Below are 24975 nucleotides of genomic sequence, written 5' to 3'. Positions count from 1 at the left end.
TTCAAGAGTCATTTTGGTGAGTTGGGCCCTTGTGGCTTCGCGGTCCGGAGAATGGCAGATAGTTAGGTCGCTTGGTTTTCTGTTTCGGTTTCGGGCCGGGGTCTGTGCTACGGTATTGAGTTTACTTAGTTTTCAAGTTACGTTTGTTAGAGATGTTCTGTACGATGGGAGTTGGCGCACGTACAATAGATGGTCTTTGCTAAGTTCTCTGTGCTAGTTTGTCAAAATATACTCTTATGGAGTTCTGTCTTCATTACTGCAAAAGTCGGGTATCCTCATCTAAAACACCAAAAAGACTCCCTATTTCCTTTCCAATCAACCGTAGTTCATCTACAACCTGTCCAGTAACAAGCGCATACGCATAAAGCAGTGCATAGTCTTTCTCCTCAACAAGCAGCTGACTTGATTCACTAGTCTCACCACCCTCGTTGATCAATCTCCTCGGGTGTTCCTTTCTGAACTCAAAGATCTTACTCAACAGATTCTCGCGTGCCGATACAATGCTTGGCGTGGCATCGGCGAAAGGATACTCCAGCATAGTTGAGCTAGCAACGACCTGAAAAGCCTGACAAATGTGATCACAAAGAATAGCGCGCTCGCGAGCTGTATACTCGAGCAGTGCCCTCTCACCTTCTGTAAGATGACCCTTTCGACATGCGACGAGGCTCATATTGTAGAAGCCATCGAGGATACGCATAGTGCTTTTCAGCACACGGCCGTACACTTCCATAGGGAATGGGCCTCGTAACTCGAACTCCGAAGCGGCGGCTAGTCTCAGACTATCTAGGTTTGCAGCATACCTTTGCAAGGCAGCTTGTTCACCAGACTTGAGATAGCTTTGAGAACCTTCGCTACGAAAGAGAACGGTGAGAGGCCCTCGCTTCCAGATAAGACCCATTTGTAGATGGAGAACAGACAGACTCTCTTTGAACTTGCGACGTGCGGATATGGGCCATATAACTCGGCAAACGACCAGACCCCAGATAATACCCGCTGTGACAGCGATGGCTCGGCGTTTGGCAATCTCCATGATATCAGGCTGAGAAAACTGTCCATCTTCAGTCGTGTCATTTCCATCTGCCTTTCTCTTTACTCTGTACGCATACAGTGTAGAAACATTGTAAGCAAGAAGACTGATCCTCCCCAAAGAAGCCTTGCCATGCTGAATGACAAGATAAAAGTTGGTGAAACTCGTCAACCAGCCAAGCGGAATCAGAGCCAAGGCGTAACCATGGCTGATCTTCCAGTTGATCACAGAGAACAAAGCACCAAATAGTGTACCGATGAAACGAGCTAGGCTGACGGTGTTGGCAGCTCCCATTGTGAAACTGCACACGATTATGAAGGATAGAAGACCCCATTCACCGCGCCATTCCGTGTATAACTCTCTCGTCTCTTCGAGAAACGCGAGCATTGCCCACAGAGCGGCGCCGATACCGACTTTGAGGCCGAACTGAACTGCTTGAAGTTAGCGATTGGGAGGTTGGAGATAAGGGCGAGGGGAGAAAGAAAGCTCAGGACCTTGATGCTAAAGACTTAGTTAACTTAGCATAAGTTCAGGATAAGTTTAGAATAAGCTTGCTTATCCTAAACTTAGGATCCCTTTGCTGAGTTCGTTTTGATATCAAGGTCTGATGGTTTCCTGCTCCCTGAAGAAGGGGAAACTTACTATCATCCCGCGCCATTTTCTTAAAAAGCGCAGAGATGTTTCTCCAGAACCAAGCCAGTATCTTGTTCAGATCAGGCGCATTATACCAGGTTCTTAGATCAACCGGTGCAGGCACCGCAGCTGGACCATCAGGTACACTAACAGACCTCTGCCTCGTCCGCATCAACGTATCAGCCTCCGCAGACTCAAACAGTCTGATAGCTTTATTCCGATCTTCTTCTGAGCTACTCTTCCACCAGAGCAGCCATCTCCAACTTCGACTCTTGCGTATAATCACATACTCTAGATCATCTAGAACATCGAGGTACTGAAGAACATCTTCGCCGAAGGATTGAAGGCTGAAAGTGAAGTGGCCGCATGCTGCGGCGACTTCCTCAAGATTAGCGCGTGTTGATTCGTGAGACGAAGCCATTTGCTCGATACGGCCGTAGAGTCCTTGTAGAGCGTCTGATCTGGCTGTGTCAAAGGTATCTAACGAGTCCATCAAGTTGCGCCGCAGATCTTCGTCAACGTTGATTTCGTAGCTGGGCGGCTGACCAAACTGAGGCTCATGTAAGATTCTGCAGAGATTCTGTCGTACTCCTGTCATAGACATCGTGATCGACTCGTTGAACTGCTCAAAAAGCTGGCGCGCCGTATTCGGTGAAGCCGTGCCAGACGCTTTTGGACTGAGCGGTTTTGGGTGCTTGAGCTGTTCAAGCTGAGTATTCGTCGCGTTTCTCAAACCTCCCAAGGCCTGAGCCAAGGTTTCCATGGATCTCGCAACAGTTTTCTCATGCTCGTAAATCTCCTCATGTCCAAGGAAGTAATGTTCAAACTTTGCTTCTCTCATATCCTTCATCATCTGAGCATAGGACTTCGCATAATGTGTTGATGCCGCCGTAAATCCATCGGACACAAGTCCTTCTTCAGAACCACTGAGGAAACTGTTGGTTATCATGTATAGCATATCTCCCAACGGTATCGAAACTCGATTCATCGTCTCTCGCAGTGACGTGCGGGCGCTCGTTCGCCAAAGAAGCAGATTGACCGCCGTGGTAGTCGTGATACCCATAACAAGCATTTTGAAGAACTGCAGAACCTTCTCATTTGAGAATACGTTCGACATTACGTGGCTCTCCTTGGTCACAACTCCGATTATCGCGAGTGCTGCGAGGGTACTGCCGACGTTGACGAGCGGGTTCAACATCCTCTGCTTCACCCAACCCATAAACCCAAACCCACCGCCAATAAACACCACAACAACCAAGACATGCGATAGCGTCACCAGGTGCATCGTCGACCCAAAGAAAACAGAGGTAACCATAGAAAGCAGCGAAACCGTCTCCGCGTAAGCAACCGCAACAACAGCAATAAGAATAGCCTCAATCATCGACCCCACCGACCTCGCAGGGTGAAAATAAACCGTAATAGTAGCAACGACATGTTTACCCTCCGGCTTGCCCAGAAAATTCGCCAAAAACGGCACAAAGGTCGCAAGGCTGGCGATTGTGTAGGCAACAGTGCATTTTAGCACGCCACGGCCGTTGGGCGTGTTGAGCCAGAGTTGAGTGCGCGCCAACGAGTCGGAGATGCCATTTCGGATGGTCTCGCTTAGAGGTGGCATGTCGTGAGGCGGTGACTATGGGGTTGTCATGATGTTGGTGTTTTGGTGTTGATGACGAATAAAATCATGATGCCGTAGTTTCCGGGCTGAGTGGTTTGATGCGGTCATGTGATTGGTCAGATGGTGAGATTCAGGTGGTTGGTTGGTTGGTTCTGAAAACGTCAGATTCGTTTTAGCTTTGAGATCCGCTCACTCGCGTTTGGACCGACCTAGCGACTCTCATGGAGCAAGAAAACACCGGACCTTAGTGTAAAGTATTAAACAAACCCAGCAAAAGGTGTTCTAAAATTTAGTGAAAGGTATCCTGAGTCTATACTTGACTCATCCTGAACTTATGTCAAGTTACCTAAGTCTTTTTGTCACCCTTGTATTAAAGTCCCGAGTTTCCTTTCCTCTCTTAGGGAAACTCGATCTTCTATCATAACTGAGAAAAATGATATTATTGAAGAGAAAATAACTCTTTAGCTCATTTCTTTATCGCCGAATAACTCAGTCTGATGTGACGAGCGTTTTCTTCCACCAAACGAGCAAATGCTTTATTACTCTTGCAATAGCCTTGATGCTGGAAGTAACAACACCTGAAGATTACAAAATCATCTACAGATGATCATCTCTGAATGCATTTCTTACTCTGCTACTTTCCGCAGGCGCAACCGTGGATCTCGAGTGAGAGGCCTCAATGAGTCAATGGAATCACGCTCAGACCCGCATAATAAAGTGCGTCGGCTTCACAGCCATTACAGCAAGAATAATGGCAAAAGATGCGCCTTATGATGATGTTGTACTGAATTCAACTAAGCGAAACTAAATTTAGAGTAGCTATTAAGAGATGGTTCTCAGATCAGACGAAATGTGCGCAGAATTCTAACTCAAAAATGCGTTTATTGCCAGATTTTACTCGCTGCAAATTCTGATCAGATTTGATACTTAAAAGTCAATATCACAGGCTCCCACTCAGGACGAAGCGAAAATGTATTAACTTCCACTTCTGTCGCTCATAAAGTTTAGGCTTTCAAGATGAAATCATCAAGCTTCCACTTCCCAAACTCAAGATGAAGGGAAACATATATATATACCAACTGCGAGACCAGTTTTTGGATTTGCAGACGCAACCCATTTTATTCTTGTCACAACACATCATTCGCAAAAATGGTCCGCCAACACGACGCCAATTCGTTTGATCTGGAAAAGCCGCCCTCAGTCCACTTTGAGATCGCTTTCCCGTATGTTGATATTTCACACGAGATTCGGGACACCAATGAACCCGCACCTGATAGGCCCTCGCCCACTCGCCCCTTATCTCACCGATCAGAACCATTCGTCGTTGACCATGAGTCAGAGTGGCGTGCATGGCTCTGTGTCTTTGGCTCATTCCTCTTTCTAGTTTGCTCCTCTGGTACGTCTCCAGTTCATTCACTCTCACCCTAGCAAATTTGACTAACACAAAACCCCAGGTTTCAGCGGTTCCGTCGGCACACTCCAGTCATACCTCAGTGATAACCAGCTCAAAAACAACACCAACAGTCAAATAGGCTGGATCCTCGGTGTATACCTCTTCCTCGCCTGCATCCCCAGTTTCTTCTACGGCTCTCTTCTCGACCGCTGCGGCCCTCGACTCCTAAGTGCAGTCGGCGGTGTTCTATCAACATCCACTTTTCTCCTGATGGGGCAGTGCAAGACATACTGGCAGTTCATGTTCGCCTTTGGTGTCTTTGGCAGTATCGGCACAGGTATCAACTGCACTGTTGCTATTGGCGTAGTGGGAAAGTTGTTCATTCGCCAACGGGGTTTGGCTATGGGTTTTGCTGTGACCGGGGCTTCTCTTGGGATACTTGTCTTTCCACTTGTTCTTCACTCGACGTTTGAGCATCTCGGTTGGGTCTGGTCCATGAGGATCGTGGCAATAGTCATCGCCTCCTGCACGAGTGTGGGATTCCTCTGTTTTCTGCCGTTCGAAAACCTTGTCTTGGGCACCGATAGCTTTGACCCCTTTGGAACAAGCTCAGTATTTGATCTCTCGGCCTGGAAGAGCAAGAGCTTCATTTTCGTGTCTCTCAGCCTCTTCTTGATGGAATTTGTCAACTCCGGTATAGCCGGTCTGCTCCCAGCTATATCTGCCACCGTTGGCTTCACTGCCCAGGATGGATTCATCCTTCTTTCTGTCATAGGCGGCACCTCATGCATCAGCCGCTTGATTATAGGCTATTCAAGCGACCGCCTCGGAGGAATGAACACAATGGTCGGCACAATGGTCCTCATGGCCCTTCTCAAGTCCGCGATTTTCATCCCTTTCATTTCACACGGCCGCTCCCTTCTCTACGCCTTCGCAGCAATCTGGGGCCTCCTCTCGGGGTCTTTCTATGCAGTGGCTCCAATTTGCGTCGGCAAAACATGCGATCCAAAGGATTATGCGAGATATTATGGCTCGACTAACTTACTTGTTGGATTAGCGCTGCTCATCGCTAATCCCCTGAGCAGCGTCATGTTGGACAAAGCGGGCGCAAAGCCTCTGGTGTACCTCTATCTCGGCATTGTCATTGCTGCAGTGATTTCGATTACTGTGGCTCGTGGACTTGTTATTGGAAGCTTCACCAGGTTGAGGGAGAGAATCTAGAAGGGTATCTATTCTAGACTCCCGTTTTTGTAAAGTGGACAGAATTAAATGGACGGGAAAGCATTTTTGTATAGGGCGATTGAATACGAGTTCTTAGTTAGATGTGTTTTGGCAGTTGAGATCTGAGGTTGACAGCTTATGTTCACCAAACAGATCTTCGTCTGTATATCAGAGATTGTAAAGCAGTTTGTTATAGAATAATCATTTATAACAGAAATGCATAAAGACATATCCCTTGGTATCTCGATGCAATGTAGACCTCCAACACTCTTGATGATCCGAAGTCGGTAGTCGGATCGACTTCAGGCCGGCTCGTGGGTCATGGCGCACATCATAGCGTTCAGCTCGCCATCTGGACCAGTAAGAACATTGCATGTTATCTAATCGATCTGATCTCTCTCCAGCATCGAGCATTAGTTCCCAAGCCATCAAGCTCTTGGTGGCGTGTTAGCGGGATCAATTCCGCCTTACAAGCTCAAACTACCTCACTACGCGTTCATTCGATTGAGACGAGATATACGTTCTTCACTGGGAAATCTGGATGATACTTCAATCAACTCACATGCATCCTTGTTCATAGAGGGCGCTTCTCGCAAAAACAGCAACGGATGTTCGGCTGTTGAGGTTAATTGTGACTAGGTACAGAGTTTACAAGGTTAGTGCTCTAGGCCGGAATGCTCCGTCTTGCTGACTGCCGACCCTGATGGGTCTGTGCTGTCACTGCCTGTCAGCTGAGATGATGCCGGGCGTTCCATGACAGTGAATTATTTATAGGCTGAGGTGCTGCTATTAATCTACCTCCAGAGTGTCGAGTTGTAGTCCAAGTAAACATGGATAAGCAGCGTCAAAAGGTGGCTGTCATCGGTCTCGGTGGGTATTCCGCGTTTCTCAATTGAGGACGGCACTGACACAAGCCAGGCATCGCCGGCCTTGTCGCTGTCAAGAATCTACTCCAAGTCGGCTTCGATGTGACTGGATTTGAGCGCAATGAGTATGTCGGAGGTCTCTGGCATTACACCGAGCAAGACAAGACATCAGTCTTACCGAGTAAGCACACACCCCAAGCCGTACAGGATGCGTCGCTGACAAGCCCAAGGTACCATCATCAACATCTCCAAAGAAAGGGTACCTACTCTGTCTCTTTTCCGTTATGTCTTCACAGAGATATTTACTATTGTAGGCCGCCTTTACAGACTTCCCATACCCAGACTCCACGCCCAGTCATTGCCCATCCGCCAAGGTGGAAGAGTACATTGAGTCCTACGTAGACCACTTTAACTTTCGCGATAAGCTTCGCTTGGGTGTATCGGTCGAGAAAGTCCGACGCGATGATGAGGGCAATCGCTGGGTGGTAGACATCCAGGGCTCAGGGCCTGAGTATTTCGACAAGGTCATTATGGCGACGGGCGGAAACAATCGTCCTCACATTCCCAAGGTCGAGGGCATGGAGCAATTCGAAGGCGAGGCTCTACATTCGCGCGCCTTCAAACGGTGTGTCATTACGATCTCTGTTGTTCCGCAAGTTGACTGACCATGGTGGTAGACCAGAACTCTTCAAGGGCAAACGCGTGGTTGTTGTCGGCGTCTCGAATACGGGCGCAGACACTGCAGCAGCTCTTTGTGGACATGCTGAAAAAGTCTGGCTATCTCGCAGCCATGGTGTTATAGTGGTAAGTTGCCTGTGATGAATGGCCCAAGTCGCAATGCTCATTATCCCAGATCCCGCGAAAGCACGATGGCATCCCATTCGATCACACCCTCACAGCGCGCACAATGGCCTTTATGGCAATGTTCGAGAGTAGATTCCCTCGTCTCTACGAAGTCATCTTCAACGCCATCTGCAAGAAAATGCAGGACAACGCGTTCAAGATGAGGCCCGAATGGGGTCTTTCTCCTGCGGAATCCGTCCTGCACGCTCTGCCCGTCGTGTCAGATAATCTCATTCCCCTCCTCGAATCAGGCGATATCACCTGTATCCCAAAAATCAAGCGCGTCACAGGGCCCAAAGAGATTGAGCTCACGGACGGAGCGCGTCTGGATGTTGACGCGATCATCTGGTGCACCGGATACAAGGCAGATTTCAGCCTCCTAGACGCCAGCGTTGATCCCACGCGCAACACAACGCCAAAATGGGCAGAAGCAATCGGATCTCGCGGGAAACCCCTTCCACGACTATACCAAAACGTGTTTTCGCTGGATCACCCAGACTCACTGGCCTTCCTGGGCAATGTCCTCGTCGCAACAAGCGCATTCCCCATCAGCGATCTCTGCACCATGGCCATCGCTCAAATCTGGAAAGGAAACTCTGCACTCCCGCCAATCGACGAGATGAACCGCGCCACAGATAAGCACCACGAGGCGATATGTAAGCTTGCCAACAGAGGCAGCGTGGTGCCTGGTTGGCTGCGACAGGCTGACTGGCTTGCATGGGCTGACAAGGCAGCTGGGTCACAAGTATATGAACATCTCGGGTGGGGATTGAAAGGATGGAAGTTGTGGTGGAATGACCGCGCGCTGTATAGGATGTTGATGGATGGTGTTTTTACGCCGTTTGTTTGGAGGGTTTTTGATGGGGAGGGGAAGAGGGTGAAGTGGGACGGGGCGAGGGAGGCGATTGAGAAGGTCAATGCTGAGTTGGCGGCTGCAAAGGCGAGGAATAAGAATAAGAAGACTCAGTAGGTAGACTCAATGGAGTTGAGCGGGTTGCTAGAAGCTTGATGAATGGTGCAGCGGAAGCCAAGAAGCTAAGATCTGACGAGATAATTTAAGCATAATCATGGAGATCCGTTGGCATTGGTTATGATCCGAATCGGGCGCTGAATGGTTCCGTTTCTGCTGCATTTGTCATGCCCACCTCTTTGTTGCACCGTCTTGGCGAGAAGCTGTGGATATCCCAATAGACCAGCCGTAGGTTGGAGGCCGAAGATCACCATCCTTGTTGGACCGACTCTGAGCGCATCTTACTCAGATATGGAATGGGATTGAGCTAGAAAACGTTATGCTAACGTTATATCAACGTTATGACAACGTTACGCTTGGTTCGATGAATGCAGATTATCCTGCACGCCTTACTCTGCATGATGCGACTGAGGTTGAAGCGTGAATATAAATGGCAGAGTAAGCCACGATCAATTGAGCATCTCAACCCACCAATTCCGGCATAGAACAAACATTAAATTAAACTGTTGGCTAGTACTCAGAGCAATCCATAAACATGTCTCAACTCAAGAATTACACTTACGAAGGCGTCGGCGAGTTTCTCACAAACTTCCTCAATTACGCTCAAGCTGTCCGTGTCGGTGATCAGCTCCAGCTCAGTGGTCAAGGTACACCACCACGTCCCTCCAATTTCTGAACCCCCAGGCTCTAACATGCAATCCCAGGCGGCTGCTTCATTAAAGACGGCGACCTCGTCTTCGCAGAGACTCAACTTGAGCAAATTGACTTGGCTTTCGAGAATGTGGACAAGGCGCTGAAGGCTGCTGGTGGAAAAGGCTGGGAGCAGGTCTTCAGAGTGAACTCATACCACACAGAAATCACACCTGAAGTCGGACAGAGGATGGCGGAGAATTACAAGAAGTGGATGCCTAATCACAGGGTCATTTGGACGCAGATTGGAGTGAGGCAACTTGGTGTTCCGACGATGTACTGTGAAATTGAAGTGTCAGCTTATGACCCGGATGGTGCAAACAAGGCTTGAGCTTAGAACGCGCCCGCCAACACATACCAAAATACATAGAATATATACGAAAACAGATTCACCAGATTGTACATTACTGATGAGCCACTCGGTCAATTTATGCCAATCACTGATTGCCGATAGCACACGTTGTTCCTGCCATCGGCTTCTTTCATGCTTCTCTAGGGTAGCACAAAAATCAGTGACGCAGTATGCTGACTAACAATTCCGAGATCGCCTCTGCCTCGTTTAGGTCTAGTGCGGGCCAACCATTCGCGCAAGAAGGATCTTTTTTTCTTTCGCGACATCATCGTTTCATCCACCGCATAAATCACATCTGCATCCCCAACGACACAAAATGCCGCCGCGCAACAACAGGCCGCGCAACTCGCGTCCCGACTCGCGCCCAAGAAACGACCGTCCTCTGCGTCCCGAAGCCGACAGCTATCGACCTGGCGACAGGCATGACTTGCCTCCTCGACCGCCGCCCCGCGATAATTATGGCCACTCCGATTCATACCGCCCGCGCGTGCCGCAGGGCGACTTTACCTTTCGTGTAGACAAGCCAGCTGGCATGCCTGATTTCCCGGCTGATTATCGTGGGCCGTCTGAAAGGAGAGGGCCGCGTCGCGATGGTGGTCGTGGTGGCCGAGGTCGGGGTCGTGGAGGAAGGAAATGGCAACCTCCGCCTCACCCGTCTGAACGCGCTTTGGTATCTGGAGCGACTGCGAATATGCCCGAGGAGCGACTTGGAGAAGAGGGCGCTGCCAAATACCGCGATGTCGATGAGCTATCAGACGACGATGAGCTCGAGATGGACATTTCTTCATCTTCCGAGACAGAAGGACCTTCCAAGAAACGTGCCAAAACTGGAGATGATGGATCTGGCGATGCTGCACCTAAGTGGTCAAATCCCGATCCCTACACTGCCCTCCCATGTCCCGACGAGAGCACCCGCAAGAAACGTGATATGGTCAAATTGATCCGAAAAGCGCGCGTGGAAGACCAGTCGGAGAAACTAGCTGCTTCAACCGAAGCCGAGGACTTTATCTCGTTTGACCTGACAGAAGACGAAGAGAGCAGCGAAGAAGAGGAGGAAGCACCGCCGCCTCCCCCGCGCGAACCACCCCCGCCACCGCCTCCGAATGCGCCCTCTGGACCGAGAGCTGAGACTGCGCGTTTGCCCGAGAAGCCACGAGCGCCTGCTAATGGGACTCTGGATACGGCGCGAAGAAATGATCCGCTTGGATCTCGAAAGCGGACTGCGGACGATGAGATCAAGCCTCCTGATTATGGACAATTGAAGAAGGCTACGACGAAGCCTTCAAAAGGTGCGCTCTTGCCCAGTTGGCAGCCGAAGACAACCGAGGACCCATGTCCTTGGGATACTGTCGATCACTCTGCTACCATGAACATGCCATTCCGGTAAGTGCATACTCCTTTCCACTACCTTTAAGCCATGGATCCGCATTGCCGACCAAACATTCTCCCCGCTCTTGTACTCGGATTAACGTATGCAGATTACACAAGGAAATCATCGACTTCTACGAATACGTCAGACCCCGCGATTTCGAACAGCGAATCCGTGACAACCTCGTCGAGAACCTTCGAAAGGCCATGCGACGCGACGGAAGGAACTTCGCGAGCGCCTCGGTCCACCCCTTCGGTTCCTTCATGTCAGGCCTCTACCTCCCCACCGCAGACATGGATCTAGTCGTCTGCTCCGCAAGCTTCATGCGAGGCGGTCCCCCAACGTACCTGTCGGCAAAGAGCTGGCTGTACAAGTTCCAGAAGTTCCTCACCAGCCAACACGTAGCTGACCAACACTCCATCGAGGTTATTGCCCACGCTAGAGTTCCGTTGGTCAAATACGTTGACAAGCAGACTGGTCTCAAGGTTGATGTGTCGTTTGAGAACTTGGGCGGTGTGAATGCTGTCGACACGTTCCTTGAGTGGAAGGCCCAATATCCTGCCATGCCTATCCTGGTGACTGTGATCAAACATTTCCTGCTCATGCGTGGTCTGAATGAACCTGTGAATGGAGGAATTGGCGGTTTCACCGTGATTTGCTTGGTTGTGAGCATGTTGCAGCTTATGCCACAGGTACAGAGTCGAAACCTCATCCCGGAGCATCATCTCGGCGAGATGCTTCTCGAGTTCTTCCATCTCTACGGCCGCGAATTCCGCCACGACACCAACGCCATTTCCCTGACCAGACCAATTGGGTACATCCGAAAGGTATGTCTTGCCACCCTACTTACTCTTCTCTCCCTTGCTAACACTCCCAGTCCGAGGTCCGAAGCCTCACGTACAAGAACTACGACCGCCTCTCCATCATCGATCCCAACAACTCGGGCAACGACATCTCCGGCGGCTCATCTAACACCGTAGCCATCCTTGACCGCTTCAAAGGCGCCTTCAATCTCCTACGTGACAGAATGGACGAGATTGCCCGTGATCCCAACCAGGGCAACATTCTCGAAGTGATTCTCAAAGGCGACTACTCCTCCTTCAGAATGCAGCGAGATTTCCTCCGCCACGTACATGAGAAGCACATCGGACCTTGTTCTTCCTGATCCTCCTTTCCCGATCAAAAGCCTATATTGATACCCCCCAATCGGTGTTGTGCATATTATCTGATGCTGGAGTTTTTTTGTGTCTTTTTGCCGGTTATGGATATTTGGGGTGGCTTGGAAGACGTCATGATCTTTGCATTTCTTTTTTTGTTCAAACTTGCATTTGTGTATAGTAACGCCGTGATGAAGGGGTGGTTTGCTGTTTTCAGAGGGACTGGCGCAGATTACATTTTCCACCGAGAGGCGCTCACGCATCGGCCTAGTGGCCTAGAATTGGACGACGAAATTTATTCACAACGACTCGAACCTGATCTACTAATCATTGCAGTGACTTGACGAGACGACTTGATATGGCGACACTGACGATACTTGCAGATTTTGCTTTTTTTGAAAGAGTGCGGAATGCATTCGACGTCCTTTCTTCGGTTTATAGCTGTTGAAAAACTCGTTGTTTTTTTGGACAACACTTTTTCTCACTGCTTCTCTGCTATATGTAGAGCTGTGGAGAGGATTGAGATGGTGATGATGTCTGGTGGACTTGAAGGTGTTGAATGAAAATGAGGGACGGTATCGTCGCTGGGGTTCGAGGAGGTTGCAGTATTGGGATATCGCAGATGGTCTCAGCCCAAGACACAGCAAAGAGAAAGTACAGAGTAGAGATGCAATTGTAGATATACCTGATCCATTTTATCATTTAGATGCGCATCTTGAGTTTTCATGTCTTCAAGGTACAGTAGATCTCAGATGCAGATCCATGCAGCTGTTTAATTAACCACCATGGAACTATCGACAGTGGCGCCGTCTTAGCCTCGGACTATCGACTCTAGCTCAGGGCATCAACGCTCTTAAATCTGAATCTCCCCAATCTCCTTCTTCCTCACTTCTTTACTTTCCAAGGCCATCAAAATGCCTTCAACAAAGTCCATCGCCGTCGTCGCGACCCTCGCAGCAAGCGTCACCGCATCCAACTGCAAACCAACCCCCACCACCACAACAACCTCAGCTCCCACAACAACATCATCATGCCCCGCCTACACGCTCATCTCAGAACCACCCTCCGACATAAACTGCAACGTCCGTGGCGAACCTAAAGAAGGTCAAAGTCAAGTTTTTGAGAGTTTATACCTGGATGATTGCGCGCAGAAATGTAAAGAGTTTGATCTTTTCAACTGTGAGCTTATTAGCTTTGAGGAGCCGGCTTCGGCGGAGGAGCAGGGAAGTTGTACGCTGTATCCGGATACGGAGATTGTGCAGCGGTCGAGGGGGGGAGAGGTTGTTTATTATGATTCGAGGTGTTTTGGGTGTTATACGAGAGGTGGGAGGGGAGGGAGGGGAGGAGGAAAGCTTAGAGGGAGGATTAGGAGGAGTTAGATGGGATGTGATGTTGGGATTGGTGATGGTGTCTTAAGAGGCTCGAACTTTGAAGGTTGTGCTTTTCGGCAAGGGTTGGGAGCTATCGCGTTATGGGAGGTTCTTTTTCATGAAGTTGGCTTTTCATCACATTGGATCTTGCCTGCAATCTCGACTTGTCTTGAATTGACTGTATCTCAATCTAGTGTAATATGTATGTATAATATCCAATAACTTGTTCATTTTTAAGAAAGTTAACACAGATAGGTAAGCAAGCATCTTAAGATCTTGGCGCTGATCTTATTAGATAAGCAAACACCTTAAGATCTTGGCATTGCCCAAAAACAGTAAGCGACCGATCGGCCGTGAACCTTGATGGAACCTCCACCGAAAAAGAATTGGACCAATAGAACTGGCGACATTATTAACGTCGACTTTGATCCGCTGCACATTTTGCATTTTCTCAAACCGTCTGTGATTACTCCAAGCAAGGTCGATTCAAGGAAAGAAGTACGTTTCAGCAACGGTGACAAACGGAGAATTTGGCTAACTGGTGCTTTAGTGGTTGACTACCTCTGGGGCGATACGAGTAAAGAGGAGAAGAGGCTGATACGAAAACTTGGTGAGTGACTCAAACCTTTCGATGAGAACTCCAACTAAAACTGGGCAGATTTCTTTATTCTTGTAAGAGAATTCTTCATTTTTGAGATAGAGTACTGATCGAAGAAGACTTTTTGTTGCTTCAGCTTCTTCTTCAATCATCTTGGTAAGTCTCCTCCTCGCAGCATTCATGACGCTCTTCTGACATTGGAGTCGCAGACAGACAAGCCTTTGCAAATGCATACGTGAGTCCACCAAAGAAACCTGTGCAATTCCTTTGACTGAGTGCGTGATAGGTAGCCGGTCTTAAAGAAGCTCTCGAGCTGAGTGGCAACCAGTACAATGTCCTCCTCTCCATGGCATCAGCAGGGTACGAACTCACCCAAACCCCAACTCAGGAATAACTGACAAATTTCGCAGAATGCTGGTCGGCCAAATACCCAGCAGTATAATCATCCACAAGATCCGCCCTCGAATATGGATGTCTTCCATGGTCGTCGTATGGGCAGGCCTCACCATGGCCAGCGCAGCGTGCAAAACATATGCCCAACTCTGCGCCGTTCGTTTCCTGATGGGTCTCGCGGAAGCAAGTACATATGCTGGATCAATCTACATCATGGGCTCTTGGTAGTAAGTCTCAAACCTCCCCATTCCACCAGCAAATCTGACGACTACAGCAAATCCAACGAAATCGCCAAACGCACCGCCATGTTCACAGTAGCAGGCCAAGTCGGCAAAATGTTCGCTGGAGCTATGATGGCTGCCATTCATGAATCAATGGAAGGTCACGCTGGACTGGAGGGCTGGCAGTGGGTATTTTTGATCGATGGTATCATCACCTTGCCTGTTGCTGTCTTTGGGTTCTTCTTCTTTCCGGATGTACCTGAGTACACGGACGCTTCGTATCTGAGTGATAAGGAGCGACAACTTGCGCTTGATCGATTACCGCCGAAGAAAGAAGATGGTCATGATATACAGGCGTGGAGTCTTGTTAAGAGGGTGATGGGACATCCTTTGCTGTGAGTAATATTTGCGTTTCTCTAGTTTTGGTGCTAATGAGGTCGATAGCTACGTGTGCTGCGTCTTTTCAGTTCTCGGATCAGCGCTCCAGTCTTACGTCGTACAAGGACTCATGCTTCTATACTTGAAGTACCGCAAGGACATTGACGGTTTCACACAGTCTGAAGTCAACACCCTCCCAATCCCAACTCACGCCGTTGGTATTATCGCCGAGCTATCTGTCTCATTCTTCATGGATCGGTACAACCGCAGGATGTCACTTGGCTTTCTGCTCTGCCTGATCCAAATCATCTGCAGTATCATACTGCTGGTTCCTGGGACGTCAGTTGCAGGCAACCTCACAGCACTGTATCTCTCAGCCTCAGCGTACGGCATCAATCCATTGCTGTATGGTTGGTCAAGCAACATCTTGGCCCGGACGGCAGATGATGCTGCTCGAAGTGTGACATTGGCTTCAATGGCAGCAAGTGATGGACTTCTGTGGACATTCTGGGGTATCGTCATGTTCCCTGCTGACCATGCACCTTACTGGCGAAACGGTTATATAGGCATGCTCTGTGTTAGTGCTGCTATGGTTGGCTGGCTATTTGTCGTTCGTTGGGTAAGTTTGTCCCCAATACTATGATGCCTGGTCTGATGATATTTAGCTCGATCGTTATACGGCGGAAAAATATCCTGCTGGTGATCATTCAAGTGCCTCATCTCTGGTGGTGACAGAGGTGAATTACTCTACAATGAATCAAGGGACTGCAGATGGGAAGGTTGTGTAGGAAACTTATGTCAAAGGGCGGGGGCTTAGACACCTGTGCTAGAGCTATGTCAGCGACCTTGTTGCCAGTGATCTTACATGCATATACCTTCTGCAATCTGTTAACAATAAACCTAGCACGGCTTAGTTTAACACATTTAGACTCAACCGTCACACTGCGGTGCAGAATTTGCCAACAAGTGGCTGACACCAAGGGATCATGCTTAAGAAGCTGCAAATAGAGTTACTAAGATACGCAATGACCTGTTATTATCTTTGGGCGACAACACGGAAATAGATAAGAAGGATGATGGTGTACAAAGTGAATTAATATCCCTCAGCTTGCCGAAAGCGCATGTCTGAGGCGAGGGAGAAGAGGAGGAAAACAGACGTCACGCTCCCTTCGCCTAAAAGAACAGACGATTACACAACTGAACATATCAGGAAGAGGAAAAGGGACAATATCGAATCAGCTGGGGTTACAGAGCCGACGAAGAAGAAAAGGAGACAGAGCCAGGTTGTAGGTAGCTTGGACCTGAAGTTGACAGCGATTTCGTCTTGAGGGTGCATTCCGAGCCTAATACCTAACGCTTACCGCTATGTTCGATTCCGAAGCTAAACGTCTCATCCCAAAGCTCTGGTTACACGTGCTATCCAGTGCAATACAATAGCGCGCCTCTTTTATGCAGAAATGGGCAGATTGAGTTGAGGTTGAGCTTAGAGTGGTAGAGTGGCTGGCTGGTCTCTCGAATATGCAAGCTAGTTTCAATTGCTCCACCAATAGATATTAGCCAGCTACAGAAGCTACTATGGTTATCGCTTGAAACTTCTAAGTTTAATATAGTATAAGCTCTCTAGAAACATCTATATCAAGACATCTTGAGTTAATGGCTGGCTGAATAACTTAGGCTATCTTCCAAAATGGCTAACTATAGTATGCTAGCATCAATAGCTTAGACTTCGTTAAAAAGATGGATCTATAGTGTTTGCCTAGTCTATTTTTGCAGTTGCGTTAACAAAATCTAAGTTGAGTGTGGCGGAATGAGTTCTCAGTAGCCTTAAGAATTCAGCATCTAGATTTCATTAGCTTGATGTGGCTTGGCAACACAAAAGAGCGGTGAATTAAAGCTACATTTCTACTTTACCGATTTACTTATAAGGGAAAGATGTCTTTTGAAATTCATAAAAGAAATCATAATTCCTGCTTTTATTCAAAAACATCATCTTCTGAACTTCTGAACTTCTGAACTTCTGAACTTCTGAACTTCTGAACTTCTGAACTTCTTAACTACTGAACTTCTTAACTACTTATCCCAATCTTTTGAAAATGCAAATCACATCAGCCCTCCTCGCTTGTACTCTGTACGCCCCACTCGCTATCGCGGCGGCATTGCCTGCAGAACCAGCTGCCCCGCTATATTTCTACAGCTGTGGTCCCAAGAGTCGTGGCTGCTCGATGGAAATACCAAAAGGATGTCCTCCTGGCATGGGGTATACTCTTCTAAAGTCTCCCGCTTGCGATAAGAAGTCCGGATGTTGTTTGGTTGCCTGCGTCGTTGGTCAATAATTTTGCAATACAGAGTAGGTCACTCCCTTTTTGGATTTTAGCTCGATTTCTAACAGGATTACTTAAGGCTGTATAATGGCCTATGTAATATGCTATGAAAACAGGTAGAACTGCAGGGATAGGATATATGTGTTTTAGAAAATATATAGAAAAAAATTTAAGTTAACTAGTTAATAATATTTATTAATTACTGGCTTAAGATATACTTAAATAGTAACTAACTTCTATCTCCAAGCTATTAATAATGCTTGAGATGCCTTTAGTAACTGTATTAAGCTGTATTAGATTATATTTCTCCTTTACTGCAATTAAGGTAATGCTGACTAAAACTAGCTGATAGGTCTTAAGATTACTATACTGTAAGCTAACGTGTCCAGTTAGTGACAAGCTGTTAAACTGACTTGTAATGGTTAATTAACTGTCTAGCTAGCTGCTGTGGTATTCTTTTTTACATTTGCACTGCCTTAGACCTATTTAGAATAGGCTTAGTTGTATTGTTATTTAGTATCTGTATTCGCAGCCTAGAGCTTAACCTTATAGGCAGCAATCATCCCCATAGACAACAGTGTGTATCCGCCATGCGGCCACATGCTCCTCTTCAGATCAAATCTCTGTATCAGTCTCTGCCTCCACGTCCCAGGCAAATCGAACCTCCAAATCAGGAGCTCGAGGGTCAAGAAGCCCAATGCTTCCCACTTTCGGATCACTGGTATCGCCATGCGTCTTCTGAGCCGTAGTATGAGCTGGATTGTCGCCAGTTTTGCCTTTGCCATTTTTATATTTATTCGCCGGTTCTCTAGTTTCAGCTTCAATGAGGGAGAGGTTGTCCAATGCTTTCTTGGGAGTACCCTCAATCTGAGCGATGGATTTCAGACCAGAAAATACACCAGAGACACGGCTGGGTTCTTCGTAGAGATCATAGAACGGGAGACCAAGCTCTTGGTAGACTGCTGCTGAGACTGGAGTTGAAGGCGGATCGCGACCAGTGATTGCAGTGAAAGTGGCGCTGTTGAGGATCTGAACATTGAAGGAGACCGCGTTTGACTCTTGAAATAGTCCCTTGGGGATGTCGACAATGTTTTAGCGGACAACACCACCAAAGGGAAAAGCCATTTCAGCCTGTCCAGTCTCGGGCCGAGGCGCCGTTTTGCGCTTAGGAGGAAGACACGGACAATTACGCCCATGAACACAAGAAAGCCTGAGTGCTAGGAGTAGAGTTGAGCCCTGTTCCGGTTGCATATGTCAGTGAACGATTTTGGTAAAGTCTGGACATGCATGGTGACAAACCTCTTCGATGCCATAGTCGCTAAGGAGGAGACCATCTATCAAGTGTTTGAGCAGACAATACATACTGAGATGATTCGAATCGATACTTACCCTCAAGAGCTATTCCTCCATAGATGATAGATCAGTCGCTGCTTATCAACAGGAAAATCGTTGATATCATGAAGCTTCTGTTGGATATCCTTGATAAAGGCATGGTTAGAGATCTTCATCGCTAAGGGCTTGCCGGTCAGTGCCCTGACAATGATATTGATGGCTCGCTCCTCAACTTCGTGACTACCAAGTCGGGTGACCTCGAAGTGAAGACATACTGTGTGTCTTTCGTCAGTCGTTTGTCCCTCGACAGAGTGCCCACTTCCAACAGGCATGGTGACAAATTGTCGAACCTCTTGAGACTTGGTAACCACGTCATCGATCCGTGGCTGAGGTGGAGTGACGACGTAATCTTGAATGAATTTCTTTTGCGAGGGGAGCCCAGGACGTCGATAAGCCAACGTAGCATCGGGCATCCGCGGTTTACCAGAGATGACGTTGACGTTTCCAGCGAAGATCTTGATCGCATATCGCTTCTCGGACTCAAAGCTGACACACATGCCTTCCCGCTCTTTGTTGGCACTTAGACGAGGGGGAGTAAGGTAATGATTCTCAGTACTCACGATACATGGGGATGAAGACCCAGCCTTTCTCGGCCATGCTCAAAGGAAGTTTGTCGCCAAAGTCGTCGGTCTTGAACAAAGGAAAGTTGCCCAGCGAGGGAGGAACGCGGTTGAGGGATCCATTGTCGGGGACGCGGATGGTGCGCTCGAACGAGATATAAGGGTCGTCAAACTCGATGTAGTTCGATATGCGAGTTTGCGGCTCCCATGGAGTGAGCTCCTCCAACATTTTCGGGATGATCTTTGTTGTGTTATACAAGTGAAGTCTGAGTATCGCGTGTGTTGGTGCGGAGATCAAGAAAGATCAAGATGGAGAGGTGTTGAGAATTTGGTGGCTATGGGAGAACAAGGGAAGCTGACTCTGTGTGGCTTTTGCCACTGGCACTGGCACGAACAGAGGAGTGCTAGTAGGGACCCGGGATGCAATGCAAGAAGACTTCTGACGTTAAATTGAGGTGCTAAAGATACTTCGTCTAAGATCTTCTAAATCTATACTAAATTCTGCTATATGTACCTAAAGCTTTTTGTTACCTAGGATAGAGGTCCTAAGTTTTATTGCGTCCCCTTGTAGGGTTGTCAGTTGAACAGGAGCTCTAGGAGACCGTTCATTTTTTTTCTGTTTGCCATTCTTGTTCACTGCGTGCGATCACAGCCAGTGTCATGGCCCGCAGGCTAGACAAATTACAGTAAAACGAATGTGTTGTGACACAAGATGGAGAGACAGGTATTTTTGTCTTTGCTTATTATGTTTCTGCAGTGTTGTGGTAGTGATTCATATACAAGCATTGTTAAGCCTAACCCTACCCTCACTCTGCTCTTTTCGAGCATATAGACATGATTGGAGATATGTACAGACAAAATTTCCTCCTCAATACTTATGATACACTGAGAATGCCCTGACTCCACAGAAATCTAGCGCCGTGCGATGCCTAAAATAGAGCAAAGCTACCTGGAACGAGCTTGCTTATAAGTTATGACCAGGACAGCATTCGTTCCAGCACTGACTCCCAAAGGCATGACAAAGACTTATCCATACCATGTGAGAGACATCTTGAGAGATGAGATCCATCGCTGTTGTCGCACCTTTGTCGAATTGATGCAGACCTTAGCAAAGGCAACTGGTGTTGTGAGACAGCGGCATTGGTTCTCAGCAAATGGGATCTGAACCAAGATACTGCGCTCGTATTCTATCAAATGCACCGGCCGCGTGGCCTAATGGCTAAGGCGCTAGATTTCGGTCTCCCTCTTCTGAACTCTCTAGAGATTCCAGGTTCGACTCCTGGCGTGGTCGACACTCGGTCTTCGGATCTTTCCTTTTGCAAATTTTTGCACTTGAGGTGGGTCGTTGGAGAACAGACTAAGCCAACTTCTCCAACATTTCACACTTAAACAATTAAAGCTGTCTTTTTAATTCGAGTTGTATTTGTCACAATTGCTTTTCAAGTATAGGTATTATACAGTGTCTGTCATTTAAAGGCTGTTCACGACTGGCGTAGCAGTCTTGTCATCTCCATTTGAAAGCATAAGCTCATTCTCAATGCTGCTCGGCTTCTCAGGGACTGTCTTTTTCTTGCGCAGACCAAAGCATGTCGTAAGTGGTGTAAAAACACCAAGATTGCCGTATCGCTCCATGTAAGTCATTGAGCAGAAGCAGATGATAACGACAAGCCAATAAACGTTGTACGAGACAACAGATCCGATAGTCGCAGAGTTTTGCCAGCCAAGGATGGCGTTGAAAATACCCCAGCCACCACCACCATTCAGCTCAGCGTTGCAGCAGTTGACGTGCCAGACACTCTTGTGGATGTCGTAAGAGCCAGGGCCAGAGCCGACTTCGGCTGCATCACCGCCGATGATGTTGTTCCAGGCATGGATCTCGAAGGCCCAGACGGCTTTACTGAAGAGACCAGCGGCGACGAGGTACAAGAAGCCGGTGGAGATGATGAGGAAGATCTGGAGTGATGTAGTGTTTCCTCCTCTGAAAGTAAGTCAGTATTGCGGCCATTTGGTAGAGAGTAGAGAAGTCAACGAACCTGTAAATGATGTATCCAACAACGCACCCAGCAGCAAGACCGCAAATGACAGCCAAAGGAAACGACGAAGCCGGAAGTCCTAAACTGACACCACCAATATACACAACCGCCTCAAGGCCCTCTCTCAGGACGGTAATGAAAGGCAGAATGAACATGACGTGCTTCTCCGACCAGAGCTTGAAACGGCTCATGATACCGGAAGTAGCGACCGCATCTTTCTTATCAAGAGCCTGCATGAGCTTAACACGCCACTTCTCCTGGAGTTTGTTCACTCTCAGAAGCGCAGCACCCATAATGGAGATAATAATCGCTGCAATAAGACTGAAGCTTCCCTCCCAGATATCTTCAGTCTTGCTAAAGACGTCTTTGCCGAGGGAGTAGAATGCTCCGATCATGCCGGCGCCGATGCAGATGCAGATGGCGAGGCCAAGACCTACTCCGATCCATACCTGATTGTTTGTTAGAATTGAGGGAGAGTGGATTTGGAGAGGGAGGGGGAGGACCTGTTTGAGAAGGCGTTTGTAGGTTTCTTTATCGCCTTCGCCGCCGACGCTCTGCTTCAAGAATGCGAGAAGGACGGAGACGATGATGCTTGTTTCGAGACATTCTCGAAAACAAATGAAGAAGACTATTCGAAAGCCAGACGTCAGAACTGTCACTAATCAAGGGCCTTCACATCAGATATCGACGTACTGGGAACAGCAAAGACGTTGACTGTCATGATGATATCAGCTCGTTGGCCACAGAGCAGGCAATCAGATAAGAATTTGACAGTAAAGAGAAGAGTAATTCATGAGATCTTCGATATGAGGGGACATGCAATGGAACGAAACAATATATCGACTTGCCCAACTCGCTTCCACCGACAGTGGACCCCCCGAATTGACTTTGAACCCTCCCACGCTAGCGTTCAGCCTTCAGTGCCGATTTTACCGAGACCAGAGTCATCTGCCTCCTAAAAAGATGGATAAGATAACTTTTGACACAGCGCTAATCACTTTAATCACCCTCTCCTTCACTGGCGCTTCGCTTGGGAGTGCCGACTTTCCGAGATCTTGCATCTGATTTGACAAGATCGATAAGATAAATTAATCGCGCTCCCGATTATCCGATATTTATCAATCTAGACGCGATGCTATGGGCTGATGCTCGTATCTTGTGCGTGCCGGTTATCCAGAGTTTGGTGTCAAAAAGTAAGGTTACTTGAAGAGCTGGGTTAGGAATTGCCGCACTCTTTATCTGATCGGTTCCCTGCAGGTACTCAGTGGCCAAATGTAACTTGAGCCTGTCGCCAATTGACCCAGTTCATCTTTCTTCATCAGCTCCAAGCCGAGAATCAAGACTGATGAACTAGACTGCCACGATGTTTCTCTCACTCTTCGTCTCATCGCTGGCCGTACTATTTGCTGTACCAACGGCCAGTGCAAAAGATGTGCATTTCGATTGGAACATCACGTGGACGACTGCAAATCCCGATGGGTTGCACGCGCGCCCTGTAATTGGCATCAACAACCAATGGCCTCTCCCAGTCATCAACGTCACAAAAGGCGATAGAATCATCGCAAAGGTGACGAATCAATTGGGGAACCAGTCAACTTCCATCCACTGGCATGGAATGTATCAGAATGGAACGAATTTTATGGACGGACCTGCTATGGTGACTCAATGCAACATCCCCACTGGTGCTTCCATCACATACAACTTCACAGTAAGTCTTATCCATGAGTAGTGAAAGGAACATAGGCTGATTCTTGACAGGCCGACCAAGTTGGGACTTACTGGTATCACTCTCACACAAGATCTCAATACCCCGATGGTCTACGTCAAGCCCTCATCATCCAAGATCCCAAGAACCCCTACGCGGATGAATACTATGAAGAGCGCGTCATCTCGCTCTCCGATTGGTATCATGACGAAATGCCTGTTCTCATGAAACAATTCATTTCCTACAAGAACCCCACCGGCGCAGAGCCCGTTCCAAACTCAGCACTCATGAACGACACGCAGAACATGACTCTTCCCGTTGAGCCTGGTAAAACCTATCTCTTACGGTTGGTAAATGCCGGTGCTTTTGCGTCCCAGTACTTCTGGATTGAGGGGCATACTATGAAGATCGTCGAAGTTGATGGCGTTTGGACCAAGCCCGCTGAGACGGACATGATCTATATTGCTAGTGCTCAGCGGTACTCGGTTTTGGTTACGATGAAGAATGAGACTGGGGCGAATTATCCGATGATGGCCAGTATGGACACGGTACGTTGACCTTTCTGAGAATGCCCTGTGACACAAGCTGATCAACTGAACCGGTAGACCTTGTTCGACACTATTCCTGATGGCCTGAACTGGAATGTCACAGGCTGGCTTGAGTACGATTCAGACAAGAAACTTCCTCAAGCTGCTGTCTTGAACGACTTTGAACCTTACGATGACTTCAACCTTGTTCCCACAGACGGCGAGAAGTTGTTAGAAAAGGCTGATCACACTATCAGCTTGGATCTTACGATGAACAACCTGGGTGACGGCGCGAACTAGTAAGCAGCCCTCCATACCTCTGTCCTCTAGTCCATTCAGACTGATAACCTCTAGTGCCTTCTTCAACGACGTCTCCTACGTGTCCCCCAAAGTCCCAACATTATACACCGTTCTCTCCGCCGGCCAAAATGCTACCAACCCAACCGTTTACGGAACCGACACAAATTCTTTCGTCCTCAAACACGGCGAGATTGTAGAAATCATCCTCAACAACGATGATTCCGGCAGACATCCCTTCCATCTGCACGGTCAAAACTTCCAAGTCGTTCATCGCAGTGAAGAAAACGCCGGCCACTACAATGCATCATGGACAAATATCACTTACCCATCTGTCCCAATGCGAAGAGATACACTCCTAGTGTATCCACAGGGAAACTTTGTTATTCGCTTCCCAGCTACGAATCCAGGTAGGTCAATACCAAACAATGAGTGATGAGGTAGATCTAATGAGAATAGGCGTCTGGCTCTTCCACTGCCATATCGAATGGCATATGGACACTGGTCTTATGGCAACGATGATTATGGCACCGCTTGAGATGCAAAAGACTTTGACGATTCCACAGGAATTTAAGCAGATTTGTGCGGATCAGGGGATTTCGACTGTTGGTAATGCAGCTGGCAACACTGAGGACTATCTGGACTTGAGTGGGCAGAATTTGATGGTGCCTCCTCTGCCAGCTGGATTTACCACGAAAGGTTATGTCGCTATGGTGTTTAGTTGTGTGGCGGGCGTTCTCGGTCTCGCCTCGATTACTCTGTAAGTTGTCCCCTTCTCATCCAAGAAAATAATGCTAATGAGTCTACTTAGGTATGGCTCTGCGCCGATTGCAGCCAAATAAAGAGAATCGCAACGTGTAATAGATAGAAAATGGACTGAAATAATATTGAGACTTATTTAACAATATCGTGATTCGGAAATTGGATATGTGCTCGAGCCGCTTTCTTCTGAAGTACCCAAGTGATATCCTGCCAATCCTCTCGCACTCAATTTGAACCAGGGATGCTACGCTCCCCATTCCGGCTTTCTCAGCCTAACACCAA

At 48.0% G+C, this 24975-nt stretch overlaps 10 protein-coding genes and 1 non-coding gene across 13 annotated transcripts; 7 read left to right on the top strand and 4 right to left on the bottom strand.

The window, feature by feature from the left end:
* Positions 1–171: 171 nt before the first annotated feature.
* FVEG_14896 (hypothetical protein) lies at positions 172–3321 on the bottom strand. The gene is made up of 2 exons (XM_018903932.1): positions 1670–3321; positions 172–1458 (listed from the first exon to the last, which is right to left on the bottom strand). The coding sequence occupies exons 1-2, from the start codon at positions 3273–3275 to the stop codon at positions 254–256; spliced, it is 2811 nt and encodes a 936-aa protein (XP_018744668.1). The 5' UTR covers positions 3276–3321; the 3' UTR covers positions 172–253.
* Positions 3322–4424: 1103 nt separating this feature from the next.
* On the top strand, positions 4425–5889 carry FVEG_01682 (hypothetical protein; the record flags this gene model as incomplete). Its single annotated transcript, XM_018888685.1, has 2 exons — positions 4425–4671; positions 4730–5889. 2 exons carry the CDS (start codon positions 4425–4427, stop codon positions 5887–5889), a joined length of 1407 nt encoding a protein of 468 aa, XP_018744669.1.
* An 830-nt stretch (positions 5890–6719) lies between these two features.
* Positions 6720–8568, top strand: FVEG_01683 (hypothetical protein; the record flags this gene model as incomplete). The annotated part of the gene is made up of 6 exons (XM_018888686.1): positions 6720–6759; positions 6808–6936; positions 6986–7014; positions 7070–7380; positions 7433–7559; positions 7609–8568. The coding sequence occupies 6 exons, from the start codon at positions 6720–6722 to the stop codon at positions 8566–8568; spliced, it is 1596 nt and encodes a 531-aa protein (XP_018744670.1).
* A 535-nt stretch (positions 8569–9103) lies between these two features.
* FVEG_01684 (hypothetical protein) lies at positions 9104–9589 on the top strand (the record flags this gene model as incomplete). The annotated part of the gene is made up of 2 exons (XM_018888687.1): positions 9104–9215; positions 9273–9589. The coding sequence occupies 2 exons, from the start codon at positions 9104–9106 to the stop codon at positions 9587–9589; spliced, it is 429 nt and encodes a 142-aa protein (XP_018744671.1).
* Positions 9590–9886: 297 nt separating this feature from the next.
* On the top strand, positions 9887–12561 carry FVEG_01685 (DNA polymerase sigma subunit). Its single transcript, XM_018888688.1, has 3 exons — positions 9887–10993; positions 11089–11806; positions 11857–12561. Exons 1-3 carry the CDS (start codon positions 9927–9929, stop codon positions 12142–12144), a joined length of 2073 nt encoding a protein of 690 aa, XP_018744672.1. The 5' UTR covers positions 9887–9926; the 3' UTR covers positions 12145–12561.
* Positions 12562–13937: 1376 nt separating this feature from the next.
* FVEG_14897 (hypothetical protein) lies at positions 13938–16746 on the top strand. 2 transcript variants are annotated; one of them, XM_018903933.1, is made up of 10 exons: positions 13938–14004; positions 14057–14116; positions 14165–14178; positions 14224–14260; positions 14314–14339; positions 14391–14464; positions 14515–14724; positions 14772–15113; positions 15163–15715; positions 15762–16746. In XM_018903933.1, coding segments are annotated over exons 1-10 (1440 nt in total). In that variant the 5' UTR covers positions 13938–14003; the 3' UTR covers positions 15885–16746. The 2 variants fall into 2 exon arrangements, with proteins under 2 accessions (XP_018744673.1, XP_018744674.1); XM_018903934.1 differs by lacking the exon at positions 15762–16746 and having other exon boundaries at positions 15163–15761.
* Positions 16747–18032: 1286 nt separating this feature from the next.
* On the bottom strand, positions 18033–18779 carry FVEG_14898 (hypothetical protein; the record flags this gene model as incomplete). Its single annotated transcript, XM_018903935.1, has 3 exons — positions 18033–18488; positions 18522–18653; positions 18717–18779. The coding sequence occupies 3 exons, from the start codon at positions 18777–18779 to the stop codon at positions 18033–18035; spliced, it is 651 nt and encodes a 216-aa protein (XP_018744675.1).
* A 29-nt stretch (positions 18780–18808) lies between these two features.
* On the bottom strand, positions 18809–19598 carry FVEG_14899 (hypothetical protein; the record flags this gene model as incomplete). Its single annotated transcript, XM_018903936.1, has 2 exons — positions 18809–19317; positions 19370–19598. 2 exons carry the CDS (start codon positions 19596–19598, stop codon positions 18809–18811), a joined length of 738 nt encoding a protein of 245 aa, XP_018744676.1.
* Positions 19599–20161: 563 nt separating this feature from the next.
* On the bottom strand, positions 20162–22323 carry FVEG_01689 (high-affinity iron transporter). Of its 2 annotated transcripts, XM_018888689.1 has the most exons (4): positions 22096–22323; positions 21906–22030; positions 21403–21851; positions 20162–21347 (listed from the first exon to the last, which is right to left on the bottom strand). In XM_018888689.1, the coding sequence occupies exons 1-4, from the start codon at positions 22121–22123 to the stop codon at positions 20840–20842; spliced, it is 1110 nt and encodes a 369-aa protein (XP_018744677.1). In that variant the 5' UTR covers positions 22124–22323; the 3' UTR covers positions 20162–20839. The 2 variants fall into 2 exon arrangements, with proteins under 2 accessions (XP_018744677.1, XP_018744678.1); XM_018888690.1 differs by having other exon boundaries at positions 21906–22323.
* Positions 20571–20660, top strand: FVEG_14900. The gene has a single exon. It is a non-coding gene; the product is annotated as a tRNA-Arg (tRNA).
* A 232-nt stretch (positions 22324–22555) lies between the features above and the next one.
* On the top strand, positions 22556–24919 carry FVEG_01690 (hypothetical protein). Its single transcript, XM_018888691.1, has 6 exons — positions 22556–23110; positions 23161–23655; positions 23713–23933; positions 23989–24341; positions 24391–24691; positions 24743–24919. Exons 1-6 carry the CDS (start codon positions 22766–22768, stop codon positions 24771–24773), a joined length of 1746 nt encoding a protein of 581 aa, XP_018744679.1. The 5' UTR covers positions 22556–22765; the 3' UTR covers positions 24774–24919.
* The last annotated feature ends 56 nt before the right edge of the window (positions 24920–24975 follow it).

This window comes from Fusarium verticillioides, chromosome 6 (genome assembly GCF_000149555.1).
Source record: "Fusarium verticillioides 7600 chromosome 6, whole genome shotgun sequence".
NCBI lineage: Eukaryota > Fungi > Ascomycota > Sordariomycetes > Hypocreales > Nectriaceae > Fusarium > Fusarium verticillioides.
The sequence above is the reverse complement of the archived record's forward strand: the minus strand, read 5'-3'. Positions and strand labels throughout refer to the sequence as shown.

Excerpts from the sequence above, each read along its gene's own strand:
- FVEG_01689 (XM_018888689.1), bottom strand. The coding sequence starts at position 22,123 with ATGACAGTCAACGTCTTTGCTGTTCCCA. Across the intron at positions 22,031-22,095 it reads CAACGTCTTTGCTGTTCCCA|TCTTCTTCATTTGTTTTCGA; the intron begins GTACGTCGATAT and ends GCTTTCGAATAG. Across the intron at positions 21,348-21,402 it reads GTTGGATACATCATTTACAG|AGGAGGAAACACTACATCAC; the intron begins GTTCGTTGACTT and ends ACTTACTTTCAG.
- FVEG_14896 (XM_018903932.1), bottom strand. The coding sequence starts at position 3,275 with ATGCCACCTCTAAGCGAGACCATCCGAAATGGCATCTCCGACTCGTTG. Across the intron at positions 1,459-1,669 it reads GAAAATGGCGCGGGATGATA|TTCAGTTCGGCCTCAAAGTC; the intron begins GTAAGTTTCCCC and ends AACTTCAAGCAG.
- FVEG_01685 (XM_018888688.1), top strand. The coding sequence starts at position 9,927 with ATGCCGCCGCGCAACAACAGGCCGCGCAACTCGCGTCCCGACTCGCGC. Across the intron at positions 10,994-11,088 it reads ACCATGAACATGCCATTCCG|ATTACACAAGGAAATCATCG; the intron begins GTAAGTGCATAC and ends TAACGTATGCAG. Across the intron at positions 11,807-11,856 it reads CAATTGGGTACATCCGAAAG|TCCGAGGTCCGAAGCCTCAC; the intron begins GTATGTCTTGCC and ends TAACACTCCCAG.
- FVEG_01690 (XM_018888691.1), top strand. The coding sequence starts at position 22,766 with ATGTTTCTCTCACTCTTCGTCTCATCGCTGGCCGTACTATTTGCTGTA. Across the intron at positions 23,111-23,160 it reads CCATCACATACAACTTCACA|GCCGACCAAGTTGGGACTTA; the intron begins GTAAGTCTTATC and ends GATTCTTGACAG. Across the intron at positions 23,656-23,712 it reads TGATGGCCAGTATGGACACG|ACCTTGTTCGACACTATTCC; the intron begins GTACGTTGACCT and ends CTGAACCGGTAG.
- FVEG_14897 (XM_018903933.1), top strand. Across the intron at positions 14,340-14,390 it reads AAGCCTTTGCAAATGCATAC|GTAGCCGGTCTTAAAGAAGC; the intron begins GTGAGTCCACCA and ends AGTGCGTGATAG. Across the intron at positions 15,716-15,761 it reads GGCTATTTGTCGTTCGTTGG|CTCGATCGTTATACGGCGGA; the intron begins GTAAGTTTGTCC and ends GATGATATTTAG.